At 47.0% G+C, this 20,992-nt stretch overlaps 1 protein-coding gene and 1 non-coding gene across 4 annotated transcripts; one reads left to right on the top strand and one right to left on the bottom strand.

Moving 5' to 3' along the window:
* Positions 1-4,024: 4,024 nt before the first annotated feature.
* On the bottom strand, positions 4,025-12,285 carry LOC119336360 (alpha-glucosidase-like). Of its 3 annotated transcripts, none has more exons than XM_037608366.1 (4): positions 12,040-12,285; positions 6,106-6,767; positions 5,765-5,995; positions 4,025-5,680 (listed from the first exon to the last, which is right to left on the bottom strand). In XM_037608366.1, the coding sequence occupies exons 1-4, from the start codon at positions 12,255-12,257 to the stop codon at positions 4,152-4,154; spliced, it is 2,640 nt and encodes an 879-aa protein (XP_037464263.1). In that variant the 5' UTR covers positions 12,258-12,285; the 3' UTR covers positions 4,025-4,151. The 3 variants fall into 3 exon arrangements, with proteins under 3 accessions (XP_037464263.1, XP_037464262.1, XP_037464261.1); XM_037608365.1 differs by lacking the exon at positions 12,040-12,285 and adding an exon at positions 7,830-8,256; XM_037608364.1 differs by lacking the exon at positions 12,040-12,285 and adding an exon at positions 7,213-8,255.
* Positions 6,838-6,910, top strand: TRNAR-CCG. Its single transcript has one exon. It is a non-coding gene; the product is annotated as a tRNA-Arg (tRNA).
* Positions 12,286-20,992: the final 8,707 nt, after the last annotated feature.

Raw genomic sequence — 20,992 nt, 5'->3', positions numbered from 1 at the left:
ATGTTCATACGGTACACAACGACGACAATACCCTGGTAAGATTTTTTACTATTACGACATCCCTGCATCTTTTTTTAAATACTTCTAAAACTAGTACATCATTGCTAACTACGAAGTTATTACTATGTTTTTCAACAGATAATCCCGAATGATTGTATGCCTCATTTGATGTATATGCACGGTCGCCTTGATGTTTTGAACATACAACCAGGTCGTCCTACGAATCTCAATTGTCCATACCGGATTTCTAAAAGAAGTGGAGACATGACAATCAAAGAATGGAAAAAATGTATGGACAGTCGTAAGGAGCTTCTTGCAAGCAAAAGGAGGCGAAGCGCAAGAATTGGAGACATGATGATCTCCATTCTTCATAATGGAGAGTCAGGGTCTATATTGTTTTATGCTATTTTACCTTAAGGGTGTTTAGGTCCTACCTGATACTGATGACCATGTGCTAAGAACAATTATGTAGGTTTGGGTTCGATGACTATGAGGAGGATGATCGTATGACTTGTTATTAATAACGAGTAGAAGTTGTATGATGATGCATGATTAGTTGGACTTGTTATTATATATGATGATGTATGATGCGAGCATGCATGAGTTATTATATATCAGCGGGTGAAATGAACATAGCAGTACAAGAGAGGACACTTCTCTCTATTAGCTAGCTAATAACAACCTAAAATTAACCCCCAAAACCCCTAAACCAGCCACTTTTTTTTTAAAAAAAAGAAAAACCTCAGCTGCTGACACGTGGAAGCCTTTTGGTCCCGGTTCATGTCACCAACCGGGACCAAAGGCCCCCTTGCCTGGGCTGCTCGCAGTGGCCACGTGGAGGCCCATCTGTCCCGGTTCATGTTAGAATCGGGACTAAAGGGTGGAGGCATTAGTCTGGACCCTTTAGTCCCGGTTCAAGAACCGGGACTAAAGGCCCTTACGAACCGGGACTGATGCCCCCTTTTCTACTAGTGTCACTTGATCCCTCTCGGTACATCTACTATGCTTTGTGAGTTGATGAACTTGATTCACTCTTGACTTAGTCTTGATCAACCTTGAATCTTTCCAACTCTCTTCATTTGGATGATGTCTTGAAAGTAAACATGAATGATCACACAATCTTCTTCTTCAAGACATGCTTGCAATAAGCTCAATACTCACATGACCAATCTTTGGATAATTCCTTAATAGCACCTTGGTCAACTTATAAACTCCTTGAAACCAACACATGGACATCAAGAAAAGCCTATGGATAAAACCTTCAAATATAACTCAAGGCAACCATTAGTCCATAGAAATTGTCATCAATTACCAAAACCAAACATGGGGGCACCACATGTTCTTTCAAACTAGTATGTCTATATAAATTTTAGAGGCGACCTTCAATTGAAGAAAATTGAAGGCCGCCTCTAATATTTATATAGACATACTAGTTGATGATCTTCAATGTCTTCATGGGTCAGCATGTTGACAAAACGTTCACCGATTAGGGTCCCAGTTTCTTTATTAAGAAGGTCATGGCTAACCCTGTGCCGCCTTGTAAGAGTGCCAACAAGTCCTTCCACAACATCATCTGCAAGTCTATGCATGTCTGTGAAGATAATATCTTGAAATATAACACACACATCGTCAGACACTAGCATTATGCCTGTGAGAAAACAAAAAAACATGAATATTTAAAAAAGATTATTCTATATAGGAAATAAAAAATTAATAAGAAAAATAAAAAATGGCTCTGAAAAAATGAAGACAAAAGTTATATCAGGATTGTAATCATCCATCTTTTGATCACCCTATTCATTAAACACCTCAATGTTAAATAAGTTACCCCAAGCAACGGGATCAAAATGAACAATACTACCTAGCTCTATACTATGTGCTTGCACAAATACTCTCCAAAAAGCGCGGCAGATGTATGTCTTTGCATTGTGTTGCTCTATAAAAATTGCTCTGAGCTTCCATGAAAAGATCCACATGGCTATTCAAAGTTTCTCTAAAATAGTAGGGCACCACCTGATGATATTTTTGAGACTTAAAAAAAGCTTTAAAACACAAGAAAAAAAGGTTGTAAGAAAAAGCTAAAAAAAGTTAAACAATTACCATTAATTCTTCAAAACCTTCAACCATCGGTGCTTTGAATGATCACGTTCTCCTATCTAATCTCAACGACAAAATCCCTTAGGTTGATGATAGATGGAGCATTAATTTGCCATTTCCAGATTTTGGTACCTTGAGAAACAACAGAAGAAAACACATGCTTAGAATGCCATCATGTAAGACACACAAAAACTAAAAAAAAAAAATCATACTAGAAACACACACACACACAAAATAACTTAAAAAATATCCCCCTCCTATCTTCCTGTTGTTGGTGACACTGATAGAATGTAACTACAAAAAAAATCTCGGAGGAGTATTGCTTAGATTGGTGCCATCGCAAAACGAGTAATGTTTTTATAGAGGATAGATGCGGGAGACGTTGTGTTGATTGTGTGGTTGTGGAAATTCCTATTGATTCTCAAAACATAAAATAAGTTGGTCAAAACCCTAAAAATGAATGGTGCATGGCCGATGACTTTGGTGGACTAAATCCAACTGTGATTTTTTTTAATAAAAAGATGACTGGTTGCCGGTTCCTATCCATGCGTGGCTATCGTTTTTTAAAATTTTCACCATGGGGGCTTTCTGCAAAATATGTTCAAGTGAACCAAAGGTACAAGGGGCACAGGGGGAAGAGGTAAAGAAAAAGATGCACACTGACAACACACCTAGCAGGGGAGAACAAAGAAGGACAACAAAACATAACAAAGAGCACCACCGGCATCGGCCAGCTGAGACCAACCCACGGCGCTGCACCATCGACGCAATCGAAAGGCTCCAAGCAACCGAGACTGCACAACGCCGCGACACCACCTGTGTCACGGGGCACATCCGAAGGGTCACGCAAGGCTGAGATGACGCCACGGCACCCGTGTGCCACCGGTGTAGTCGAGGGGCGTCACCTAGCAGACCAAACCACGACACTGCACCGTCGACGCAATCGAAAGGCACCACGCATCCGAGACTGCACAACGCCGTAACACCACCTGTGTCGGGGGTACATTCGAAAAGGCACGCGAGGCCGAGACGACGCCACAACACCTATGTGCCACTGGCGTAGTCGCACGGCACCGCATAACAAAGACACACCAAGAAGCACTCGAGCACGATCACCGCCAAAGAAGAGCATAAAACCACCGTCGACCCCGAGCCGGCCGCACCACCACCAACGCAGCCACACTCCATTGCCACGAGTCATCGGTTACCACTAATAGTCATGGTCTCCAAGTCGACGCCTCCAAGGAGGTAACGACGCCCCTGACACCGTCCTCGCCTTATCTAGCAAAACTAGATCTATGGCTATCGGTTTTGACCATCACGCAGAAACCTCCATCATTATCATCAAAATAACATATAATGAAAAATGTGGGGGAGTATGACCAACTCCCGGATTGATTCCCGGGCTTGCAACTAGGTTAAAAGAAAAACCAACACTATGAGTTACCTGTTTTGCATATAGAAATTGGGGTCTCAAGTGGAACAAAAACCTTTGACAAAATGCACAACATCATCATTACTACTGGTTCATGATCATCGTCATCATGAACTAGCATCATCAATCCTATGAACAAAATGCATATGAGAAGATAAAAATTCCTCTAGCAATGGTGGTCAATGGCAGTGCAGCTCTGATCCGCTCTACGGCCTCACTTTCTATGCAATTTAATTGAAGATTTAAAATTTTCATTAGTTTTGATACATACTAAAATAGTTGCCCCTCTGGTCAAAATATTTTAGTAATTTTGGTAGTATACACACAAATTCAAATTATTTTTTGTATTTTTTAAAAAATTGGTTGGATCCCCTTCAAATTCAGTTGGAAATTTTGGTCCTTTGGACGAAATGAAAACCGAAATCACAGAATTTCAGTAAAATTCGATGATTTCGGCAAAAGCTGAGATATTTTTTTTTGAACATGTTCAAAAAAAAAAAACCGTCAGAAACATGCCATTATATCCTCATTTTCGAATTGAAGCCATTCATCTGGGCTTTAATTTCTCGTCTTCTTTATTCAATTAATGTTATGCTCCAAATCACAAATTGCCTAAATCTTAATAGGACATGGCGACCTTCAGCTCGAACTCCTCCCCGACGACCTGTGACAGCCCGCCGATGTGGGCGACGCCGCCGAGTCCTCCTGCGTTCTGGTACCGTGTGCCGGCTGGCGAGCTCGCATCCACCTCCGCGCCGTTGACGTGGACGGTGAGCTTCTTCGGCGCCGCGGGCGACCGGTGGCCCATGAGCACCACCTTGCTGATCACCAGCGTCCTGCTCTGTGCGTACGAGTTGTGCACCACCTCCGACCTCACTTTGATGGCCCCGTCGCTCCCCGTCGCGCAGCTGAACTTTACCAGGCTCCAATCGCTTCTACCGCCCATCTCCGGCGACTCGCCGTCGTCCAGGAAAAGGTCCCCGCTGGCCGTGCCGTCCTCCGCGAGCGCGACCAGGAGGTGGAACGCGGTCCGGCGCGCGCGCGACGTCGTCAGCGCGCTCTGCTGCAGCGGCAGGATGGTGCCGCCGGCCACGTGCACGTTCACCGTGTCGGCCGGCGCCGGGAGCGTGACGTGCTGACCGGTCTTCGTTGCGACGGTGAGGGAGTAGTCGTAGAGGCTGAACCACCGGCCGGCGGGGAAGTAGGCGTTGACGGTGGTGGCGCCCGGCTCGAGCACCGGCGAGACGAGCACGCCGCGGCCGAGCAGGAACTGCCTGTCCACGCTGTACGTGGCGACGTCTTGCGGGTAGGAGAAGAAGAGCGGCCGCGCGATGGGCGCCCCCGTCGTGTGCGCCTCGTACATGAGCGTGTAGAAGTAAGGCAGCAGCTGGTACCGGAGCCCGAGCGCCTTCCTCGCCGACGCCGCCACCGACGGCCACAGGTACAGCTCTCGCCGGACGGTGAAGATCGCCGAGTGGTCCCTCGAGAACGGGTAGAAGGCGCCGAGCTGGATCCACCGACGGCAGAGCTCCTCTGTCGTGTTGTTGTTGAAGCCGCAGATGTCGGCGCCGATCATGGGCATGCCGAACAGGCCGAAGCTGAGCATGGTGTTGATGGAGTAGCGGAGGTCGCCCCACGTCGCGGCGTTGTCGCCAGTCCAGTGCGCCGTGTACCGGCCGGAGCCGACGAAGGTGGACCTGCTGAGCACGAAGGGGCGGCGGCCGGTGTCCCTCAGCAGCGCGCGGTGCGTGGCGCGGGCCTCGAGGAGGCCGAAGAGGTTGTGCGCGTCGTACTCGGTGACGCCGCCGTAGTGCACGGCGGAGGCCGGCACCGTCTTGTTGTTGATGGGGCGGTGGTCGCCGTGGTTGTTGATCCGGTAGGGCGGGTCGTCGAGCGCGTTCATCGGCTCCGGGTTGTAGAAGTTGGAGATCTCGTTCATGTCGATCCACAGCCCGTCGACGGGGATGGTCCGGCGGAAGAGGGAGATCTCCCGCGCCCAGAACTCGGCGGAGCGCGGGTGCATGAAGTCCGGGAAGTAGACGTCGCCCGGCCACACGTTGCCGAGGAAGTTGGTGCCGTTCCGCTTCAGGAAGATGTCCTGCTGCATCCCGCGGACGAACGTCCCGTACGTCGCGTCGATGCGGATCCCTGTCATCATCAATCAAATAAATAAATCAGCGACGGTGCCACCATTTTTACAGCTCCATTTTGGTGTCGTGTGTATTTATGTACCTGGGTCTAGGATGAGGACGTATTTCTGGGCGTTCCGGTGAAGCCGGTCGACGAACGGCCGGAGCTCGGCGGCGGTGAAGTTGACGCGGTCCAGGGTGAAGTCCTTGAACCCGTCCATGTAGTCGATGTCCGTCCACATCACCTCCAGCGGGATCCTGGCCTTGGCGTAGCCGGCCACCACGCGCTCCAGGTCAGACACGTTCAGGTACCCGTACCGGCACTGGTGGAACCCTGCAACCAACCAGCATTCGCCATGGCCGTTCAGTTCATTCAGATGCAAGAAGAAACAGAGCACGTAGCGTGCAGAGTACAAGCAGATGAAGGGCAATGTTGCGGCGTACCGAAGGACCAGTACGGCATGGGGGCAGGGCGGCCGATGAGCTGGGTGTACTGGTCGACGACGGCGAGCGGCGAGGGGCCGGCGAAGAAGTAGAAGTCGAGGACGCCGCCAATGACCTTGTAGGTGAGGTAGGACCCGCCGTAGAGCACGTCCATGCCGTTGCTGCTGAGCAGGAGCACGCCGTGCGCGGTCCCCGGCGGCCGCACGTCCATGTAGAAGGGGTGCGAGCCGTAGAGGTTGACGTCCACGTAGGCCGCGCCGATGTCCGCGTTCCAGAGCGTGAAGGTGTCGTTGTGCCGCAGCCGGAACGAGCGCTTCGTCTGCTCGCCCAGCCCGTACAGCGACGCCCGGCCGGCCGGCAGCGCCGACGTCACCTCCAGGTACTTGTCCCGGAAGACGAGGCCGGGGGCGGTGTCGAAGAGGACGTCGCCGGTGGAGCGGCGGGACACGGTGAAGCGGAACGGGGAGGCGTGGACGGTGAGGACGAGGTCGGACCCCGTGGCGGACAGGACGCGGCTGCCCTGGAGCGGCGTCGAGGAGGCGGGCGGCGCGTCGTGGAGGACGTCCTCCGGCGCCGGGCGCGGGAGGATGTCCTGCGGCACCTCCCATCGCGGGTGGTCCGCGTCGGTGATGCGCACGCGCAGCCGGCTGTCCGTCTCGAGGCTGCCATCGGCATCAAAAACGAAAAAGTAAGTGAATGGACAAAAATGTAATTACAAGTGGATATCACAGTGGTCGCATGGCCTAATGGATAAGGCGCTCGCCTCCGGAGCGGGAGATTCTGGGTTCGAGTCCCAGTGTGATCGGTCACTGTAATTTTTTGCCCCCTTTCCGTGCACTCCTGCTGTTTTTTTTTCTTTCAGCTCGACGGTCTAATGAACTCGAAGAATTCACAAGCAGAATTGGCACATTTTTCTGAAGGAACAGCAATCCCAACGAGTAGTGCAGATCGATGATCAAACTAATCACTGCTTACGCCCGGCGAGAGTCCAAGATCAACTCAAGCCATGAAGCTAAGGCTCATCAAGTCGCCATGCTTCCAAATCCTAGTTAACTGGCTGCCTACGCATGGATGGATCGTATCGTATCATATCCACAACACACTTGCCTTGCAGTGAGGCGGAGCCTCTGGACACCAGTCCCGACCGCCGCGTCCACCGGCGTCTCGTCGGCGAGCGCAAGCTCCAGCCGCGCCGACAGAGCGCTCCCCGACTGGGTCACCGACACGACGTCGTACCCGCCGCCGCCGCCGCTATCGCCCCTCGTCGAGGCGACGGCCAGGGGGAGGAAGACGACGAGGAGGAGAATCGTCAGGGGTGGATAGCAATTAGCTGCCGTCAACGGCGTCGCCATCGGAGCACGCGAAGGCGAAGGGAAGCGGCGCCGGTGTGTGTGTGCAGCGAAAGGAGGCCGGCCGGGCCAGCTAACAGTGAGTGCAAGAGAGATCGGGCTTCGCCAATAAATAATCAGCATCGACCAGCCGAGCCAATCAGTCGGTCAGGGATGGATAGCGATTTTGTCGGAGAAAAATAAATAAAACAGATCCTTGGTTTCTTCAGAGGAAGGACACTGGTCTGCTGAACTGACACAGCACGGCGCTTTCGACCGGTCTATTTAGCAGATCATGAAGCTAAGGCTCATCAAGTCGCCATGCTTCCAAATCCTAGTTAACTGGCTGCCTACGCATGGATGGATCGTATCGTATCATATCCACAACACACTTGCCTTGCAGTGAGGCGGAGCCTCTGGACACCAGTCCCGACCGCCGCGTCCACCGGCGTCTCGTCGGCGAGCGCAAGCTCCAGCCGCGCCGACAGAGCGCTCCCCGACTGGGTCACCGACACGACGTCGTACCCGCCGCCGCCGCCGCTATCGCCCCTCGTCGAGGCGACGGCCAGGGGGAGGAAGACGACGAGGAGGAGAATCGTCAGGGGTGGATAGCAATTAGCTGCCGTCAACGGCGTCGCCATCGGAGCACGCGAAGGCGAAGGGAAGCGGCGCCGGTGTGTGTGTGCAGCGAAAGGAGGCCGGCCGGGCCAGCTAACAGTGAGTGCAAGAGAGATCGGGCTTCGCCAATAAATAATCAGCATCGACCAGCCGAGCCAATCAGTCGGTCAGGGATGGATAGCGATTTTGTCGGAGAAAAATAAATAAAACAGATCCTTGGTTTCTTCAGAGGAAGGACACTGGTCTGCTGAACTGACACAGCACGGCGCTTTCGACCGGTCTATTTAGCAGATCACGAACACGATACGCGATGTGCTCCTTTGAATATTGCTTCCTGGACTAATTAACTAGCAGTAAAAGGCCCTGAGCTTTCTGTTTTGCAGGCTGGAGGGCAGCATAAATTTTACTGCAGTGTTTACTTCTGTAAGGTGCATTGGCTTGACGTGGTATCAGTGAGCTAAATGGAATCAACTCGTAATGTTAATCGCACAGTTTAGTTTCTCGTGTATAGAAGAATATTAGAGCTGCTAATTTGCTACAGTCGTGAAAAATATTACAGCACAATCACTTGCTGCACCGTCTAAAAAGTTAATCAGAATAAAAAGCAACCCAGGGACAAATCTGAAGAACAAGGTCTGGGCAGATCGAGATAGCGCCAATAATTTCGATCCGTTTTAGAAAAGAGATGGAGGAGGATCTGTTTCTATAAATGGATTCCTGACGAGATCATATACGTGCAAGTTGTTGGCTACAGTGGTTTCAGCATCGTATCGTGTCAAGAGCTAAAAGATCAGGATAACAATAACTAATATGTGCCGTTGCGTTGTTGTTGGATCTATAATTTACTATTCCCTCCGTTCCTAAATATAAGTATTTTTAAAGATTCCACTGTAGACTACATACAAAGCAAAATGAATAAATCTTCATTCAAAAATATGTTTATATACATCCGTATGTAGTTTGTACCAACTGTGCCTTTGGTTTTGGAGGCTGAAGGGCAGTGGTGCCCGATCCAAATGTTAGATAGAATGGAAAAAAAAATGTTAGATAAATATTAGAGCTGCTAACTTGCTACAGTCACATACGAAATACTATTAAGTAGTATTTGTACCAACTGAAAAGTTAACCAGCCAAAAAAGAGCAATCCACTGACAAATCTGAATGACAAGGTCTGGGCAGATCGAAGATAGGGCCAATAATTTTGATCGTTTTTGGGAAAGAATTGGAGGAGGATCTGTTTCTATAATTGGGTTCCTGACAATATCATATGCGTGCAAGTTGCTGGCTACAGTGGTTTCAGCATCGTATCGTGTCAAGATCTAAAATATCAGGATAACAATAGCTAATCTGTGCCGTTGAGTTATTGTTGGATCTATAATATACTACTCCAGTATTAGTATTTTTACTGCCAGTAGCTGTTGGACTGGTTCACTGGTGGTAAGTTTTGTGGACACAAATGATGTTCATTACTTAATCTGAACTGTTTTATTTTTGTAAGCAGTATATATAGTAGGGCGGCCCGGTGCATGTAGCTCCCGCTTGCGCAGGGTCCGGGGAAAGGTTCAACCACTTTGGGTCTATAAGCATATATAGTAGCTTCACTTTTATGTAGTTTGTAAGACACTGTATCACTGTTTATGGCCTTTGTGGGCTTTATTAATTGATGAAAGCTGGACGATTCCTTGTGCCTTTTACCTAAAAGAAAGTCAAATACCGCTAATCATTTTTTTCCTACAAGAAAGTTAGTTGGGGCTACACTGTTTGAAGATACCACTGAAAGTCTCACTCTCCTCTAATTCGACTAGTAGAAAGAAAAATTGCAACTTTGTTTACACTGAAGGAAAAAATGTGCACATCTATGAAAGAATGCAATTGGTGTAAGAGCAAGCTGTGCTTGTCATCGGAATTTCTTTTTTTTCTATATCAAATGAGTTTTAAGAAAATCACAGTCAACTTGGACAAAGATGGTCCAGGAATGTGGTTGAATTGGCACACGTACACAAAATTAGAATTTTTCTAGTAAGGAAGGGTGTGTAGGTTAACCATGCAAAGCTTATGCTTCAATCTCAACGTCTTTGTAGGATTCTCTCTTAAGAATTAACAAAAAATGTGAAAAATAATAAAGAAAGTTTGTTTTTAATAAAATATACGAAAGTAGAAGTTGAAGTAAGTGTAATATAGATGATTCGGGAATTGACGGTAGAATCATATATACCTAAATAATTGATCCCCACTATTCTATTTCTTTTAACATGCGCATATGTCACATCACCACATACGCCATCTCATTAGTTTTTTTTCCTTCTATTTATTCAGTTGCTCGCTCCATCCTCACTATTAGAGCATCTCCATCCTCACTATTTTTCCTGCCAGTAGCTGTTGGACTGGTTCACTGGTGGTAAGTTTTGTGGACACAAATGATCTTCATTACTTAATCTGAATTGTTTTATTTTTGTAAGCATATATAGTAGGGCAGCCCGATGCATGCAGCCCCCGCTTGCGCAGGGTCCGGGGAAGGGTTCGACCACTTTGGGTCTATAAGCATATATAGGAGCTTCACTTTTATTTAGTTTGTAAGACACTGTATCACTGTTTATGGCCTTTGTGGAGTTTATTAATTGATGCAAGCTGGACGATTCCTTGTGCCTTTTATCTAAAAGAAAGTCAAATACTGCTATTTTTTTCCTAAAAGAAAGTTAGATGGGGCTACATTGTTTGAAGCTACCACTGAAAGTCTCACTCTCCTCTAATTCGACTGATAGAGAGAAAAATTGCAACTTTGTTTACTCAAAAGGAAAATTTTGCACATCTATGAAAGAATGCAATTGGTGTGAGAGCAACCTGCACTTCTCACCGGGATTTCATTTTTCTATATCAAATGAATTTAAGAAACTCACTGTCAACTTGGACAAAGATGGTCCAGAAATGTGGTTGATTTGGCACATGTAAACAAAATTAGAATTGTTCTAGTAAGGACGGGTGTGTAGGTTAACCATGCAAAGCTTATGCTTCAATCTCAGCGTCTTTGTCGGATTCTCTCTTAAGAATTAACAAAAAAATGTGGAAAATATTAAGAAAATTTAGTTTTTTAATAAAATATACGAAAGTAGAAGCTGAAGTAAGTGTAATCTACATGATTCGGGAATTGAGGGTGGAATCATATAGACCTAAGTAATTGATCCCCGCTACTTTATTTTTTCCAACATGCACATACGTCACCTCACCGCACACACCATCTCATTAGTTGTTTTTCTTCTTCTATTTATTCAGTTGCTCGCTCCATCCTCACTATTAATTCTTCCTACCCCCATTCAACACATCCACATATCATTTGCGGTACCGGACAGAGCTACTTGCAATATAGTTTTGTTTTGAAAGAAGCCGGTGAATGACAAAGCAAACAGTGTGTAGTCTGGAACTGCACGGACCATGCTCGCATATATCTCCGATGATGTGAGCTTGTGACCACCTTATCAGCACCGCCTTTATTTTGTTGGCTTTCCTTTGGACGGCAAGGGTTGTGCACTTGTGCGAGCATGCATGCGTGGGCCAAAAGATGGCGACGGTACGCGTATGTAATGTAGGAGTACGTGACACATCATCTACTCCTACTAGGCTACTACAGTGTAGCTGCCTTTCGCCGTGTGACCGTTCGTTGATGCCGACGGACGATACGTACGGGTGTGTGCGTGACATCTCATCTACCAGCGTAGCTGACTGTTCTTTGATAGATGCCGGCACAAGTCTTTGGATTGTCTTCGTTGTGTTGTAGCTAGTCCTGGGTCTGGACCAAAATCATTAGTGGCTGTGATGTACTGCTGGGCATCGGAATCAACTTTGGTCACGCTCGATCGTGAGTAATCCGACACGCGGACTGGATTCGAATCAGTACGTACTACGAATTAGATTCTCCCCACTACACGAGGTCCACACCGCGCTTGTCTGGCGCGGAAAAAACAAGTACTCCAGCATGTCTGAACGAACGTACCGGGCGTACACGGCGAGCCTCTGCACGTCGCCGGTGGACGACACGCCGCCGGTGGCGGCGGCGGCCTCGGCGCGCAGCCGCCTCCCTCCCTCGTCCACCGCGACGCGGGCAACACGGTATCCGCCGGCGGCGAGCTGCTCCTCCTCCTGGGAGGAGCATAAGCGCGACGCAAACAAGCAGAGACACAAACAGAGGAGCAGCAGCGACCGCGTCGCCATCGGGTCGGGTTGGTGTGTGTGTGCCGGCCTTGCGCTTGTCGCTGTGTCCATCGGGGAGCGACGGCACCTGTACTTATAGAATCCTCGGCCGTCCAAATGGACCAATCGCGGCCGCTTTGGTTGGCCGGTTGGTTTGGTGCCATGCATGGCATGGCATGGGGGAGACGCGAGAGATCAAGGAATCCGGCCGTTGCCGGGCACCGCCCAGGGTAACGGCATGGCGCGGTACCGGTCTTCCTTCCAGAGCCCTCGGCGGCTGCTGCGACCGATGCATCGGGGCCGGTGCCGGCGATAAGATCCAGTGGGCGGTTCCTTGCCGCAACGGTGGCGCGCGGGGCGTGTGGTCTACGGGTGAGCACGTACGCAGACTCCCGCTGACCGGCCGGCCTCCTCACTCCTCTCTGCGTGCGTTTCTTAATTCAATCAATCGTCCGTGTAAGATATGCTAGGCTGGCGCGTATTTCGAGCGTATACGGCAGCGTGGATTTTCAAAGGCCGCACATTTTCTCTGGCTCGACGTGCTAACTTTTTTTCATGATAATACGTGTCTCATTCATATTATCTCTCAACCTCCGCGCCAAAGCTGAAGGAAACATCGTCGCAACAGCGGGGCACGAGGACACAGGTCAACCACGAGGATGCCGCCGCCGTCACACCATCCCTGCTTGAATAGATTGGTTTCCAAATCCATCGCCAACCATAGGACCGATGGTCTCGTCAGGGAAGGATCCGAGTAATCTTTATTTAGCGCCGTCATCGTCGCCGCCGAAGCCAAGACGATGAATAGCCTAAAGACCTAGACTACGAGGGAGTAAGAACGATCGACACGCGTGGATCCGACGACCTCTTCACCACCGACGACCGAGGTTGCCGGCGGAGGGGAGCCACCGGAGGGCGGCGTTGGAAGATTGGCCTCTCCTGGTGGCGGCTAGGGTTCCAGCCGCGACGGACGAGAGGAAAATAATCGCGCTCTGTGCTAACCTTGAGATGAGCCCACATGCATTCTGGATCTATAAGCATAAGATGACGACAAGAGCTTTCTATGTAACTTACGAAAAGGCTGAGGTGGTCAGATTTGGTTGGGATAAAAAACAGGCCCAGGCCCACCTCACTAGTAGAAAATAGGGCTTTGTTTCAGGCCGGGCCAACCCATTAGTCCCGGTTCAGCCCAGAACCGAGACCCAGGGGGCATAGGTCCCGGTTCGTGAGGCCAGGGGGCCGGCCGGGTCATCGTGGGACATTGGTCCCGGTTCATCTGGTACCTTTGGTCCCGGTTCGAAGCTTGAACCGGGACCAATGTGCTTCGCTCCTGACCCACCATCATTGGTTCATGTTGGTGGCTTGAACCGGGACCAGAGGGTGTTCTTTAGTCCCGGTTCCAGCCATGAACCGGGACCAATGAGATGCCTATATATACCCTTGCCCGCGAGTAGAGCAGTGGAGTGCTTTGTTTTTTTGTGAGAGGTGTGTTGTGCTCTAGCTCACCTCCTATGCAGACGAGGTGTTCGATGAAATGCCCGAGCCACACTTAAGCTTTCTCCTCTCGAAGCTCCTTGTCCAAACTTCATTTTACTCGAGATTTGTCTAGGTTTGGCGGTCCGTCCTGTCCCATCCCCGTCCTCACCGCCGTTGATCGCCCGCACTGATCTCGTCGCCTGCACCACCGTGGTGAGCCTCTTGATCTTATCTTCTTTCTAAAAAAAGTTTTTACTTGTATGATTTAGACAGATACTTGTGTACATTTCTTACTTATTATTGTTTGTTATTATATAGTGTGATGGTTTTGGTATCCGCCTCCGTCGGTCCTCGTCCTGTTTATGATTCAGATGTGGTATATATATTTTCTTTTAGAACTATTAGTTTCATTTAGTATTTATGACAATTATGCCGACCAACGTGACATAGATTTTTTATCTACGAGGTATGTGAACCGGAAATTCCAACCGACCCTATTGTCGAGCGGTTAAATTTAGTTGAAGAAGAAAACAATTACTTGAAGGAAAAATTGAAAAAAAATGAGGAGGAGAAGATGATATTGGAGTTGCATGTTGCGGATGTCGTCAATGATCACAAGATCAAGATGGATGCAATGCGCTTGAAGATTAGAAAGATTAGAAAATATGCCATTCATACTGAGGCTTGGTATCATTATGCCATTGGATCAATTGTTACCTTGGTTGCGGTTATGATCGCATTTGTTATTGCATTGAAATGTTTTACATAGTTTCAATGTATGGTTTAATTAGATGCTCTGGAGAGCTATATGTTGTTCAATAAGAACTATGTATGTACTTTGGGTTTAATGTGATGATGAACTTCTATTAATTTGGTCACTTATCTATTCATGATGTACGCAGAGATGAACCGACAATGGATGTACGATAACAGATGCACCTCCGAGTACATTAAGGGCGTGAATAATTTTCTCGCAGTGGCTGAGGCAAACAAGCAGAATGGTTTTATGTGTTGTCCATGCCCTATATGTGGGAATACGAGGTCTTACTCTGACTCGAAAACCCTTCACACCCACCTTCTTTATAAGGGTTTCATGCCACACTATAATGTTTGGACCAAGCACGGAGAAAGAGGGGTTATGATGGAAGACAACAAAGAAGAAGAAGATGATGACAACTAACTGCCCCCTGAATATGGTGATGCTGCAACGGGGGAAGCTGAAGATCAAGAGGAACCAGACGATGTGCCCGATGATGATCTTCACCGGGTCGTTGTTGATGCAAAGAGACAGTGCGAAAGTGTAAAGGAGAAGCTGAAGCTTGATCGCATGTTAGAGGATCACAAAAAGGGTTGTATCCCAATTGCTAAGATGGCAACACAAAGCTCGGGACCGTACTGGAATTGCTGCAGCGGAAGGCAGAGAATGGTATGCCTGACAAAGGATTTGAGAAGCTACTGAAAATATTGAAGAGAAGCTTCCAAAGGATAACGAATTGCCCGACAGTAGTATGCAGCAAAGAAGGTCGTATGCCCTCTAGGATTGGAGGTACAGAAGATACATGCATGCCCTAATGACTGCATCCTCTACCGTGATGCGTACGAGGATTTGAACGCATGCCCAGTATGCAGTGCATTGCGGTATAAGATCAGACGAGATGACCCTGGTGATGTTAACAGCGAGCGCCCCAGGAAGAGGGTTCCTGCCAAGGTGATGTGGTATGCTCCTATAATACCACGGTTGAAACGCCTGTTCAGAAACAAAGAGCATGCCAAGTTGATGCGATGGCACAAAGAGGACCGTAAGAAAGACGGGAAGTTGAGAGCACCCGCTGACGAGTCGCAGTGGAGAAAAATCGAGAGAAAGTACTGGGAGGAGTTTGCAGGTGACGCAAGGAACGTATGGTTTGGTTTAAGCGCGGATGGCATTAATGCTTTTGGGTAGCAGAGCAGCAATCACAGCACCTGACCCGTGACTCTATGTATCTATAACCTTCCTCATTGGCTGTGCATGAAGCGGAAGTTCATTATGATGCCAGTTCTCATCCAAGGTCCTAAGCAACCCGACAACGACATTTATGTGTACCTAAGGCCATTAGTTGAAAAACTTTTACAGCCGTGGATTGGAAATGGTGTACGTGTGTGGGATGAGCACAAACAGAAGGGATTTGACCTGGATGCGTTGCTGTTTGTAACCATCAACGATTGGCCTGCTCTCAGTAACCTTTCAGGACAGACAAACAAGGGATACCACACATGCACACATTGTTTAGATGACACCGAAAGTATATACCTGGACAAATGCAGGAAGAATGTGTATCTGGGGCATTGTCGATTTCTTCCGACCAACCATCAATGTCGAAAGAAAGGCAAGAATTTCAAAGGCGAGGCAGATCACTGGAAGAAGCCCGCCATGCGTACCAGTGATCACGTACTTGCTATGGTGAATGATTTAAAAGTAATCTTCAGAAAGGGTCCCGACAGACTTCTGTTTCAAATGAAGCTGAGGGACACGCACCCATGTGGAAGAAGAAATCTATATTTTGGGACCTACCCGACTGGAAATACCTAGAGGTCCGCTCTTCAACCAACGTGATGCACGTGACGAAGAACCTTTGCATGAACCTGCTAGGCTTCTTGGGCGTGTATGGGAAGACAAAAGATACACCGGAGGCACGAGAGGACCTGCAACATTTGCACGAAAAAGACGGCATGCCTCCAAAGCAGTATGAAGGTCCTGCCAGCTATGCTCTTACCAAAGAAGAGAAGGAAATCTTCTTTCAATGCCTGCTCAGTATGAAGGTCCTGTCTGGCTACTCGTCGAATATAAAGAGAATAATAAATATGGCTATTGGGGATATACCCCGCGGTATGACCCGGCCGGAGTCGTAACCCGGCCGGGACTTGGTAAACCGGCAGACAGTTAAGACAAATGGCTAAGACAGACGGTAAACCGACGAGTGTTAAACCGGCAGAGTTAAGACAGATGGAAGCACCGGCAGGTGTTAAGTCAATCATAACCCGACAAACGTTGTTAAACCGGCAGACAATGTTAAACCAGCAGACGTTGTTAAACCGGCAGACAATGTTAAATCGGCAGGCAATGTTAAACCGACAGATGTTAAGAAGCCCAGGAAGGGAAGTCAAAATAGTTTAAGTCTTAGTCCAAGATGGACTCTACATGTAACCCGCCCCTCAACTTATATAAGGAGGGGCAGGGCTCCCCAAAGGGGGGGAAGTAAGAAACAATCTCTAGGGCTAGATACAACTAGAGGAGAGCCGGTTTACGGCGACTCCCTCGTGATGATAATGAGATCTAGCCTCAAACAACATGTAGGGTTGTTACCGGATGATGTTTCCCAGGGCCTGAAGCTGTCTAAACCATTGTCTTGTGTTGCGTCTCTCGATTCCGCTCAACCCCTCTCAAGCTACCACGTAGATGCGTTGGCCTCGCGATTAAGTCCTCACACTAAGGACATCTGACGTGTTAATTCTACGACAATAGCAGAGAAAATAAGTTCCATAGCCTAAAGTCTCATGACTGCCACGTGATTATGACGCACCTGCTTCTGGTTGCATTGAGGGGGCTTCTACCATAAAACGTTCGATTAGCCATTGTGAAGCTATGTTAATTCCTTAATGCAATCTCTAAGAAGGTGATCGATCCAGAAATCCTACCAAGGTTAAGGAGTGATGTGGCGCAACGTCTTGTCACTTTCGAGCTCGGGTTCCCACCATCCTTCTTCAATATCATGACGCACGTCCTAGTTCATCTAGTCGATGAAATTGTCATTCTGGGCCCTGTATTTCTACACAATATTTTCCCCTTTGAGAGGTTCATGGGAGTCCTAAAGAAATATGCCTGTAACTGCGCTAGGCCAGAAGGAAGAATCTCGCCATCAAACAGAGGATGTCATTGGGTTTTGTGTTGACTTCATTCCTGAATTTAAGAAGATAGGTCTCCCTCAATCGCGGTATGAGGGGAGACTTAGTGGAAAAGGCATGCTAGGAGGGGACTCAATAATATGTAGGGACGGGTATTCTTGGTCTCAAGCACACTACACAGTTCTACAGAATTCTACCTTGGTGACCCCGTATGTCGATGAATACAAGAACATTCTACGCTCCAAACACCCGGACCAGTGTGACGACTGGATTACATGTGAACACATTAGGACTTTCGGCAGTTGGTTGCAAACACATCTCAGGGGTGACAGAACTGTTTCTGATGAGCTGTACTCGTTGGCGAGGGAACCATCTTTGACTGTAATGACTTACAAAGGGTACGAGATAAATGGGAATACATTTTACACGATCGCCCAAGATCAAAAGAGCACCAACCAAAATAGTGGTGTCCGCTTTGATGCAACAACCAAGAGGGGAAAGGACACATATTATGGTTACATAGTGGACATATGGGAACTTGGCTATGGACATGATTTTAAGGTCCCTTTGTTTAAGTGCAAATGGGTCAATCTGCCAGGAGGCGGGGTACAGGTAGACCCACAGTACGAAATGACAACAGTGGATCTGAACAATCTGGGGTACACAGATGAACCATTCATCCTAGCCAATGATGTGGCGCAGGTTTTCTATGTGAAGGACATGTCTACCAAACCGAGAAAAAGAAAAGATAAGGAAGCGGATATATCATACAATGAGCCAAAGCGCCACATAGTTCTTTCAGGAAAAAGAGACATCGTGGGATTGGAGGGAAAGACAGACATGTCTGAAGATTATGAAAAGTTTCATGAAATTCCTCCCTTCAAAGTCAAGGCTGACCCAAGCACCCTGTTAAAGGATGAAGATTATCCATGGTTACGGCGCAATAAGCAAAGGACACAAGCGAACAAAAAGTGAAGACTTTCTATCCACAACTATTACGATGATGCCTTTGATCTAGAATATCACTGCAGTTACATGTGAACAAATGAAATCCCTTTGTAACCGATGAGTTTTCGTCTGAAACCCTGATACTTCCAAAGAGATTGTCTGTTTTGTACATGAAGTGCATCCAATTTTTGTCGTAACCCTCTCAACTTTTTAGCACATGCTATGTGGGTGAAATGATGATACCATGCCAACTTTCAACCTTTTCAGAGTTCATCTGTAGTGCTTTTCAATTTAAGGGTCATTTAGTTGAAAGAAGAACTAATAGCAAAAAGAATGAACTAAAATAATCAATTAGAATATCCTGTTATGATCAACTAAAACAAAACTATAATATTCTTCAATAGCAAAAAGAATAAAATAAAAAGCTTTTATAAAACTCCAATAGCAAAAGGAATCAACTAAAAAACTTTTATAAACCTCTAGTATTATTGAAACTAAAAATATATAAAATATATGCAACCAAAATTATCAAAGTATTTCCTGTTCAAAACATTAAAAGCAAAAATAATTTTCATAAAGAAATTTTTTTGTTAGAAACTTTAATAGCAAAAAGAATTATCATAAAGAATTTTTTTTAGAAACTAAAATAACAAAATCTGTTTTTGAATATAATGATAAAACACAATAATATTAAATAGCAGGAAAAAGAATCACTCAAAAATCAATTTTTTTAGTGAAGTTATTCTAAAACTAGTGATTCACACAAATTTTAAAAAAAATCAAATTTAAACTATTCAAATTGGAAAACAAATGACACTAACAAAAAGTTTATAATTTTTATTACCTAAAAGCAAAAAGAATTACATGAAAAACTAGAAGTATTTTGCTGTAAATAGAAACAAAATAAAATAAGTAAAGAAAAAAAGAAAATATTTTTTTAAAAGTGCCACCTATTGGGCCACCACGGCCTGAATACGACTAGAAACCCAACCATGGGCCAGGATTCAGGCCCGCAGCAGGCCCACTAGGCCCACAGGCACAACGGACAGAGATTAGGCCCGAAAGCCTGCAGTTGAGAGGAGCTCGAGAGGATGGGCGCAACAGTACTTATAAACAACTCTTGAGCTCTCTCAACTAGCGAGGTGGGACTAAACTTTTGGCCGTGACACGGGCAGCACAAGGCCTTTTGTCCCGGTTGTTGACACCAACCGGGACTAAAGGGGTGTATTGGTACGGGTTCATGGCACCAACCGGGACCAATGCCCCCCTTTAGTCCTGGTTGTTGCCACCAACCGGGACCAAAGGTCCCTGCTTCCCGCCCTTTGGGTTGCTGGAAATTGACCTTTGGTCCCGGTTGGTGGCACCAACCGGGACCAATGCTCTGGGTATATAAGCAGGACTTGTGAAAAATTTCAGTTTCATCTCGAAGTCCCCCCGCGCCGACTTCCTAGACGCCGCCAGGCTGCCCCGACCGCCTGCCGCCGTCGTCCGCGCCCGTCGTCGCTGTCATCTTCGCCCACACCCCTCGTCGCCGCCGTCTGCCCCCTACTCCGTTGCCGCGCCGCCCCTGCCCTGATGCCGTCACCGCGCGTGCCGCCCCTGCTATGACATCATCGCTGTCACTGCCCCCGCGGCCGTGCCCTGCCCCGATGGTGCGCGCCGCCCCTCCCCGTTCGGTCCGGCGGCCGACCCCCTCCCCTGTGACTATTTTGTTGATATATGCTTTTGTTTTGTTCATATATATATAGATGATGTATGCTTTTTTTGTTCATATATATAGGATGTATATTTTTTTGTTCATATATATAGATGATGTATGCTTTTTTTGTTCATATATATATGATGTATGTTTTTTTTCATATATATAGATGATGTATGTTTTTTTGTTCATAGAATATTTTTTAGGTTAGTTGTACTATTAGTGCCTTTTAGGTTAGTATAGATTTTAGGTTAGTGGAGAGGAAAAAGGAAAATAAGGAAAAAGAAGAAAAGAGGAAGAAGGAAGAAGGAAGAAGAAGAAAAAGGAGAGGAAAAAAGGAAAATAAGAAGAGGAAGAAGAAGAAAAAAAAGAGAAGAAGAAGAAGAAGAAAAAATAGAAGAAAAAAAGAAAAAAAAGAGGAGAAGAAGAATGAATAGAGGAGAAGAAGAAAAAAAGAGAAGAAGAAGAAGAATAGAGGAGAAGAAGAAAAGAAGAAGAAAAAAAGAGGAGAAGAAGAAAAAAATAGAATTCTATTTTTTCTTCTTCTCCTCTATTCCTTCTTTTTCTCCTCTTTTTTTCTTCTTTTTTTTTCTTCTATTTTTTCTTCTTCTTCTTCTCCTCTTTTTTTCTTCTTCTCCCTCTTCTTATTTTTTATCGGCAACGAGAGTGTCGGGAACTAGGGTAGAGGGTCGAGGGTTGCCGTGGGGTTGAGGGTCGAGGGTCGTCGAGGGTCAAGGGTCGTCGAGGGGTC

This window comes from Triticum dicoccoides, chromosome 7B (assembly GCF_002162155.2).
Source record: "Triticum dicoccoides isolate Atlit2015 ecotype Zavitan chromosome 7B, WEW_v2.0, whole genome shotgun sequence".
Taxonomy (NCBI): Eukaryota; Viridiplantae; Streptophyta; class Magnoliopsida; order Poales; family Poaceae; genus Triticum; species Triticum dicoccoides.
Note: the sequence above shows the minus strand (reverse complement) of the source record. Positions and strands in the feature narration are given on the sequence as shown.

What these genes read in the sequence shown, in the direction of transcription:
- LOC119336360 (XM_037608365.1), bottom strand. Translation starts at nt 8,194, where the DNA reads ATGCTGATTATTTATTGGCGAAGCCCGATCTCTCTTGCACTCACTGTT. An exon ending in AGGCTCCGCCTCACTGCAAG is followed by an intron (nt 6,768 to 7,829) that starts GCAAGTGTGTTG and finishes TGCCGATGGCAG; the next exon opens with CCTCGAGACGGACAGCCGGC. An exon ending in CATGCCGTACTGGTCCTTCG is followed by an intron (nt 5,996 to 6,105) that starts GTACGCCGCAAC and finishes GGTTGGTTGCAG; the next exon opens with GGTTCCACCAGTGCCGGTAC.